The 9,441-nt window shown below is 46.9% G+C and overlaps 1 protein-coding gene across 4 annotated transcripts in view; it reads right to left on the bottom strand.

Moving 5' to 3' along the window:
- Positions 1–845: 845 nt before the first annotated feature.
- LOC109857433 (fibrillin-2-like) overlaps positions 846–9,441 on the bottom strand; it is a 43,083-nt gene continuing 34,487 nt past the window's right edge. For all 4 annotated transcript variants that reach the window (XM_020433722.1, XM_020433723.1, XM_020433724.1 and 1 more), the window contains 3 exons: positions 8,836–8,910; positions 8,522–8,714; positions 846–1,580 (listed from right to left, as the gene is read on the bottom strand). In XM_020433722.1, the coding sequence (XP_020289311.1) occupies positions 1,402–1,580; positions 8,522–8,714; positions 8,836–8,910 (447 nt within the window). In that variant the 3' untranslated portion in view covers positions 846–1,401. The remainder of the gene's footprint in view (positions 1,581–8,521; positions 8,715–8,835; positions 8,911–9,441) is intronic.

Here is a 9,441-nt window from a genome sequence, read left to right as displayed (position 1 = left end):
TTTCGCGGAGCGTTGCCCATTAATAAACACGCCGACGCGAATCAACAACAACAACAACAACAACACGCCTCCGCGACTTGCGTCACCGATCAATTAATAATGTCGGCTGTGCGAGACCCGGCGAAGCGATTTAATAACCTACCGGCCTACGTTGCGGTTTTGCGTTCCGATAAACGGCGCGAGGATCGCGCGGAAACACGTAACGCGCGCGCGCGCGCGCGCGCTCGACGCCAAAGGGGTGACAGAGAGGAGAGGCAGACTACCGTAAAATGAGCTCAGGTCGCGTACCGGGTGTAACTTTACGCCACAATGAACGCGGGATCACGTAGTATCATGTTTAACGCCCGAAGAGAGAATAATTCGTTAAACTCTTCTTCTCTCCAATTCCGTTCACTCTTCCCCTCCCTTCGCCCCCCCCGTCCTTCCCTCGATAGCGATTGATTTCGCAGTAAAATTCCATCTATCTCCGTTTCTCGGCGCGCGCGAAGAGCTACTACTATACGTCCTCCCCCTCTCTCCGTCGAGATTCATCAAACCAAACTCCGCTCCAAGTTTCGCGGTAGCGTTAGATAAGACGATTTTAGATCTTGTTTGTTTTTTTTTATATATATTTACTCTATTTATTAATGTATAACTCTTCTATATATGTATATCTATATCACGCGTCACTTCCTCTCGCATATCATTGTTACACAATCGAGAAATGTCATGGAAAATACGAATACATTGTTATTATTATTATTATTATTATCATCATCGTTATTATTATTATTATTATTATTACTACATAGATGTATAAAATTTATGTATTAAATATACGTGTATACATACACATGTGCCGTATGTATATTACACAAAAAAAAAAAAGAAAAAAAAGAAACGGCAGTATCGCCGAGCGGAGCGCCGGTGCGAACCGATCGCGATCGTCTGTCTCGGCGGTAATTAAAATTGTGTGTCAAAAAAAAAATTTCATATTGTTCGAAAAAAACCAACGTGTGATCGACGGTCGCGTCGGTTCGCCTCGCGATTCTCCTCTTCTCAATGCGTCCCGCCACATCCTGCATCCTTAAAAAAATTATTGACACACACAGTGTACGAAGGTTTGTTTTTTTTTTTTTTTTTTTTATTGAATATAACTGACAGGTCGATTATACAGAAAAGACAAAAAAAAAATATCGCTACTGCGATATTTAAGGCACGAGTCAGCCCTCCCGGGAAGGGAGGCTTGAAAGACGAGAGAAAGAGAAGATGTGCGCGCCTCAGGTGCCGCGCGATTTATACGCGACAGCGCTTTTCCCCGAGTTTAGTATTATACGCGCGCCGCTTATTACACGTCGCTTACGAGAGGGCGGGCTCTCTCCCGCCCTCTCGGAGCACAACACGCGCGCGTGGGGCTTTTCCTTACGTGCAACATTTACGCCGCGGCAATATTCTAGTCTCGATGCGGGCCGTGCCGTAATGAGTCGGTGGGGAAACTACGTGATCGGTCTTCATAGAGCGCTGCCGATATTGCCGCTGCTGCAACAGCTGCCGCTGCTCCTGCTGGCGGGGGTGATACCGTTGTCGCCCCGGGTGTCGATCTGAGAACATATTTCCCTTGTTATCAGATATCCGCTGCGTTATAACCGTTTATATATATGACAAGCGAGGGGACGTAATTAAAAAAAAAAAAAAAAAAAATGTTGTTTTCGAGGAAAACAAAATTGCTCGCCGTCTTCTATTTCGACGACAAATATCGACTTGTTTATTTTCTTTCTGGGGGGAAGGGGAAAAAAAAAACGCACACGCCGGTCATTTTTCATCCGTCACGCGGCGAAACGCGCGTGAAAGATACGAGAGATTTGCAAGAAAGAGAAGTGTACGTGCGAAAAAAAAAGAAAAAGAGAAAAAATTAATGAAGTAATATCGTAAAGTTTTTACGACGCGAATTTTTTCATCGCCGTACACATTTCATTCTTTGTTCTGGGAAGTGGATTTTGTCCTTGTAATTTCAAGAGTGTTTTTTCTTCTTCTTCCGCTCGGGCTATAATAATAATAATAACAATAATAACTGGGAACTCTCTCGCGCGAAAAAACTGTGAAAATATCTCGTTCGACTTGAATTTTGATGCGCGCGAGAGAGGAAGAGCCGGGCGCCGCCGCCTGTCCAATCAGCTGTTGAATCGCGCTTTAACTGACTTTCGCGCTTAAGTGGGTCAGATTGTCGTATAATGTCATCAAGAACGAGAAGGAGGGGGGCCGCCGCTTTTCTCTCAAACACCTCCCTCCGTGCGAAGGATCGCTTGGAGAAAAAAAGCGAGAGAAACAGAGAGAGAGGGAGAGAACAAGAGAGTAAAAGTGTCGAACAAAAACTTTCCAAGTACTACCGAGTATACAGCATCGTTAATCATGCGAAGTCAATCTACGTCAGATTAGTAAGATTGATTGGATACACTGAAAGCCGATGCATTAAAGGGTTCGGGTGGAGGGGGGGGGATTTAAGCGCATTATACCGATGATCCCGTACCACCATCACCCGAGCTATTGACAACACGTTGCAATAGTCGCTTCTATACCAGATTCCTCGTCAATAAACCGGGGCGCGTATATATGGCGCGAGAGAGTCTACACGCGCGACGTATGAAAATTTTCACGTGTGAAAGCGCGGCGAAAGAAAAAATCCGCGAGTGACGCGAGATTATCGTAATTAATGCGACGCTTTATAAAATCAATGTGTCTTCTTATCTTCTCGTCGTCGTCATCATCGTTTTCGTCATCACGAGCGCATTTAACACGAAGCAATTAGCGAATGACAACTCGGTTTTGTCCCCGATAAGTGGCTGTCGTCATCTCGGCAAATACTTTCGGTTCGCGCATCTCGTCGGGTTGTCCCATTTTCTCTCTCTATGTCTTATTAATAAGCGGCGGCGCTATAACGTGCTTAAGAGATTGCGCCACAACCCGTCCGTGTATGTAAATCACACGTATAGCCTAGAGAGAGAGAGAGAGAGAGACAGGAAGAGAGAGAGAAAGAGAGAGAGAGAGACGACTATTCGAGGCGTTCATTAACTACTTTGTGGTTTGCCAGCAGTACTTAGTCGACGGGGCTATTGTTATGTTGTGGATGTCGTGGCGCTCTCTCGTTGCGGGTTGCTTCGTTGAATGACTAAATTTATATTTCGCATTGTGCGGTGCGTTGTAAACGCAACGCAAATGTTTAAAAGAAAATGCGCAAAAGTAATTTAAATCTGTCAAAGTTTTAATTACTTCATATAGTTTTGTGTGTTGGGTGTTTGCATTAAATTTGCGGTTTACCGATTTATATCGAGAGAGAAAAATGTGAAAAACACTTCGCAAATCAATTCAATTATTATAATCGAACGCGCAATGTCCCTTATAAACGGCGAAAATATAAATTCTCATTAATACACGTATATAATTTGGCAATGATAATATATAATAGCGATGTTAATGCAAATATCGATCACACACAATTGTGTTTTCAATAAAAGTGTGTGTGTGTGTGTGTGTGTGTGTGAGAGAGAGAGAGAGAGAAAGAGAGAAGAAGAGAAAGAGAGAGAAGCGCCAGCTATTTCCCTCTCTCTGTATTTTATTTTAATTACTTCCACTATCAATTTAAACGAGTTTGCATACGAAATTTGCCTGGTTTGCTGCGCAGTAAGCTGTAACTACGAATTGCCGGATAAAGTATAAAAATAATAATAATAATAATTGCATTAAAAAAAAAAACAGAGTGTGCGCAGACACACACGTATATATATATATATATATATACACACATATGTATATCAATGTCGGCAGGTATTTTTTATTACACGTTTTCAACATCCAGAGGCGATTCTTTGCACAACAATTCCGGATGTTTTTCGACCCTGTCCAGCACGCTTTGCAGCTCCTGAATCTCCTCGGGCGACAAAGGTGTTTTCCGTTCCGACAGAATGGATATCGCGTCTACGAGGCTAAGAGACGCCAGTGCGACGCAACCGTTTTTATCTCCGCTCTTGTTCAAAAGGGCTTGTTTCAACGTCTTAATGTACGTCTTCAGGGCGGAATTCATCGCGAGTCCCATTCTCGAGTCGCGTCGCGGAAATTTCAATTCCTCGCCGGAGGCGCGCGCCGCGGCGACATCCTGCCCGCGCGTTTGTTCCTTTGTCTCACCGACGACGACGACGCCGCTCGACGACGCCTTCCCGCCGATCGCCGCCCCGTTCGATCGACTGTTCAATTTCGCGCTGTTCAATAATCCGCTTTTCGTCTCGAAATTTGCATTTCTTCGCGAATTCGTCGTAGTCGGTTCTTTGCCAAGAATAAGACTGTTCAAGCTCGTCGTCGGTCTCCTCGTCAGATTCTCCGCAATTTTTGACTTTTGAACTTTCGGCCGAGCGACAACGTCGTTGGATTTTGCGTCAATTTCCGCCGCACGCCGCAAGTTTATCTTCATAGGATCGATCGCGCGCGCCGCAAGTCTCTTCTCTTCTTCCGCGGACGTAATCGCGAATTTGTCGGCATCGTCGGTCGGGTTTAACACTCGGTCGGATAATTCAACAATTTTCGAGGAGGTTGGCGGCGCGGATCCTCGTCCCACGCGGGACGGATGATTCTCCGGGCTTTTTAACCGTCGCCTTCCGTCGCGATTTAATTTCGCCGAGTTTCCCCGTTGATTCCGCGCGCTCGGCAACGTCTTTCTCGCATCGTCGCCCGATCGGCTCGTTAATCTCGTCGTCCCCTTTGTCGCGCAAGTTCGCGAAACTGCGACGCTTGCAGCTGCTTCAGGTGCGTCAGAGAAATCAGCTTCGGGCTGAATTCGCCTTTTCGTCGACGACAAAAACGACGCGGCGTCGGCGGAGATTGCCGCCGATGCTCCATTTCCGGAAGAGCTCGGAGTCATCAAAGTTTCCTCGTCCTGTTCGTCGTTATCTTTCCCAGCTACGGCATCTTTTAATTTATCCCGTTGTTGACGCGAAGAGATCGGGAGATTCTTATCGCGACGTCGTTGCTCAAACGACGTTGTCTCGACTCGAAGTTCTCTCATCCGTGTCGCGGCAAAACTCGCTCGCGTTCCTCTTTCCCGTCGCTCGGGCGACGTCGGATTACGGCTGCTTAAAGACGCAGCCGCGGGAAAGCACTCGTTCGAACGTCTCCGCTTCGAAACTGTCAATTTCGCGGAACCCGACAAGAAGCCGCCGTTGCTTCCGCCGTGCGCCGACGTCGGTCTCGCGCGGTACTTCGCCGCGAAATCTTTCCCGATATTTCCGTATTTCCGGTTGAAGGAGGTGCGACGGCATCCCGACATCCACGGGGGACGCGACGCGCGGCCACGCGGACTGATCGATGACTCGCGCGAACGAAACGACGTCTCGTCCTCCCGTTGTTCCCGGCTGGAAGAATCGCTGCAACAAACGCTCGCGATCTCGCTCGAACTCGAACCCGAAATCAAATTCGAGCCGGGCGCAGCTTCCGGCGGTTGCCGACGTTCGTTCGTTAGAAATCCATTCTCGGATTTTTTTCGACGGATGGGAAATTCTCGCGCGAAAAAACCCGGTCGCGATAATAATTTCGTTACGACCTCCTTCCTTTCCGGTAACGTGGCGGCTCGAGATAACGCGAAGACCGCCTTCGGCGTGGTCGACGCGCTCCCGGCGCTCGACGGTCGATTTCTCGTCGTCGTCGTCGTCGTCCACGTCGAAGCACCTATCCTCGCGCCGGAGTCGGAAGATCGCGGACGTTCATTTTCCGCGCTGTATCTGTTCTCCGTTTCGTTCGCGCGAAACGACGACGAAATCGTCGTTTTATCTCTCGGCGGTGCCGATGATCTCGAGTTGAAATCGTTGCTCGTGATCGCGCCGGCGATGCTATCGCCGAACGAAACGCTTGGCGACGGCGAACACACGCGGGGATTCCCATTATCGTCCGCACTGTTATTCGGCAATTTTGAAAGAGGAGGATTGACGTTTTCCGACGAACAACGACGACGATGATTATTCTCGATACTATCGCGATCGGACGAGTTCTTCCGAGCGATATTCCCGATCGTTTCCGTTTCCTTCTCGCTGGTTCTCGGTCTCGTCTCGCCCCGCGTAAGGAAATAATCCAACGGGTCGGGGATCTTGTCGTCTCTTCGTCGATTTCTCACTTTTGTGACGTCGTAATATTCCTCGACGAAGTCGAAAAGGCTGTGCTCGTACTGATCGTTCAATCGCACGCCGATTACCGAGTCCGCCGTATTCAGATGGAGCGAATTCAGAACGACGTCGCCCGGCGGTTGAAAGTCATCGTATTGCTTCCTGAGGGTGGCCTCGATGAGCTTGTGACGATAGGCTCTGTAATCGAGGTCCGATATGTCGATTATCGAATTGACCGAGTCGGCGCGGGACGAGGAACAGACCGACGACGACGTCGTCGGGCGTTTTCGATTTTTCGTTTCTCCGTTTCTCTTCTTCATTCGATCCTCTACGCTACGTCGCGAGGTTCTCCTCCGATAGGTTCTAGAGGTTCTATCGTCGTTTTGCAGAGTCGTCGATGTGTCGTCGGAGTTGGCTTTACGACCGGACGACCCCGGATGCAGACTGGAACTCGATGCGGAATCGGCCGATCGGATCGGAGCCGATTCGATCGGATAGCGAGTCACTAACGATCGGTTCTGACGATCGCTACGACGTAGGTAGGACGAAACAGTTCGCTTCCTCAGACTTTTCAGCGGCTTATCCTACAGGCAACGACATTGTTACGACTCCGAGAAAAAGAAAAAGAGAGAGAGAGAGAGAGAGAGGACGTAAAGGAAAATAAACTCTACTCTTTTTTGTTTTATACATGTGATAAAACACACACACACACACACACACATACACATATACGATATTTTTCCAGGAAGAGGAAAACTTTCGACAAGAGAAAATCTTTTTCGGTATTATAAATGTTCTTTTATAAAGACGACCGGGGACGATCGTCTCTCTCTCGTCGGTAAAATTTTCTCTATTGACTTCATAATACATATAGATAAAGAGCTCTAGATCGAGCTCCGCGGCAATATCGCTTTCAATGAGATCGGCGTCATTGTGTTATAAACGAGAGTGTTATATCACGGCTCTCGCTCGAAAGAAATTGGAAAATTTACAGTCCAGCAGCGCTTCCGCTCAAACACCGCGGAAGTGGTGTGCGGACGGAGACAGAGAGAGAGAGAGAGAGAGGAAGAGAGAGAGCGAGCGCGCTATCGGTGCCAACCATTTTAAAGCACGTTGCCGAACATTTTTGCGATAACGAATCGACAGCACCTTTCTCTCTCTCTCTCTCTCTCTCTCTCTCTTTCTGTGTCGCGTATGAATAAAAGCTGCCTTGGCTTTTGTTTATCGAAGGAAATGCACCGGAAAGAAAGAGACGCGAGTAAAAATATTATATTCCGTGATTGTCACTCGCGCGGATACTTTTTATTCGAGCGCACCAACACGGTGAAACGCGGTTTTTACGAGTGTGTATGCGTGTGTGTGTGTGTGTATCTGCCGAGCGAGCAACGGCGAGAATAGTTTATCCTAGAGACCCACGTACGAGAAGGAAATAAAGGCGCACGATCAGCGGCGCCGCTAACAGGATCGTCAGTGCGAGAGCTAGGACACTCTCGGCTACGAAGGGTGGTGTCGACTGCAGGGTTAGGACGAGCTTTCCCGGCGCCAGTACGTCGAACATTCCGATCTTCTCGGCCATTCTCACGGTAACACGTCGTGTCGCAAATCGCTTTCACGGGCCCGGTCGCGTGTTTCATGTCACAGAAAAATCCGTCGATCGCAGGTCGTAAAAGGTCTGTCGATCGATGCCGCGCACTTTCGAGACCTCGATGGCGCGCGAGGCTGCCATCGGCAGTGTCTTTCATAATGGAACAATCGCTGATACTCACTCGATTCGCTTTTATTTTTATTTTATTTTTTTTTTTTTTTGTTTTTTTATCTCGATTTTCTCCTTTTCGCCCGTCAGTGACTCCGTTCGGATCGCTCATCGCCGGACGTTAGCCAAATTATCGATTGCGGTTCACGTTTGGTTTACGTTTCCACTTCACCGTTCAACGAGTTTGTTGTTTATTTACCATATCTCTTGCTTGTTGTATCCTTGCGCACGTTTGCGTTAGCTTTTCCGCGGTGTATTTGATTAGCGAAAAAAAAAAAAAAAAAAAAATACAAAAAAAAAGAGAGAGAGAAAATCCTTTGAAATTTTGTTTACTACGGTTCGGGTGTTTATATTTATATTTGTCGATATTTTTACGCATCTGAATTCGTATTGGCAAAATATGTGAGGATTCGATTGATAAATATCCGAAACGCGCAGAGAGCTTACGAGCGACACAGTAGTGTGTCACATTGCCGCTGTCGTTATTGACAAGTTTGTTCATCCGGACGGGGATGAAACTCGGACTGGTGTGTCAACGACAACCGGCCACAACGGCGTTCGTCGCTATCTCCGCGCGTCGTTTTTCAAATACTTTGTCAATCGTTTTGCGTTTTATTAATCGAAGTTATATATCGCGCGTGCTTACAATCGTCGATGTCAGGATACGTCCCGTCGGCGTCGGAACCGTCCCGAGTTCGCTGCTGGAGAAGTTCCCGATAAGAAGCTACGGCGTCGTCTTGACGGTCGCCGTTGTTCTGCCGATGTTGTTCCGCGTGTCGCTGATAAGCCCCCGAGAAGATTCTGGTGTATCGCAAATAACAACCGCTCGGTATTTGCCACTGCGGAAACCAAGTAGTTAAGGAGGGATTATTTTCCCCGAAATATATTCTCGCGCGCCGGCAATGTAATTAACACACGCGCGCGCGTAATCGTAAGAACTCGATCTCGTCTTATACTTACTCCGTAAGAGGAGCTCGACACGGGCTGCGCCGGTCTGCCGGGACACATCAGCATTCTTCTTCTGTAAAATCTCGGCTAAACGAGAAGATAAGTGCATTGAACCCCTCTTTTCCCTCCTTCCTCTCGCACGAATTTCTCTCTTACGCTTTAATCTACGACTATATTCTCGGCGAAAAGGTCTTTACGGGTCTTGTTTTCTGTCAGACACACACGCGCGCGCGCAACAAAACCGCCTTTTTCCTTTATATAAAAGGTTATAAAAGTTATTAATGTTTCTCGGCGGTTTTTTTTTTGGAAAAACGCAACTCGGTTTATCGTCAAAACTTGATGTTGCGTTCTGTCTTCGCGCGGTTCATACACCGAAAAAATTGTATTCTTATTTGGAGGATATTCCACTTTAAGTATATATTTTATACTAAAATAGGCGCCAAGAAGAGTTTCTTATTTTAAGAGGAAAATCCTCTCAATAGTAATATTGATAAGAATATATACTGATTAGAATATAAAAAGCCTCTATGGAAAAACATATATATCTCACTATCGAAAAAGACTATATTCTTAAATTAATAATATATTCTTAAATAAAGAAAATAAATTAAATTAAGA

Source organism: Pseudomyrmex gracilis, unplaced genomic scaffold (assembly GCF_002006095.1).
Source record: "Pseudomyrmex gracilis isolate BER0280 unplaced genomic scaffold, ASM200609v1 scaffold_159, whole genome shotgun sequence".
Lineage (NCBI taxonomy): Eukaryota > Metazoa > Arthropoda > Insecta > Hymenoptera > Formicidae > Pseudomyrmex > Pseudomyrmex gracilis.
This window is presented reverse-complemented; position numbering and strand designations above follow the sequence as displayed.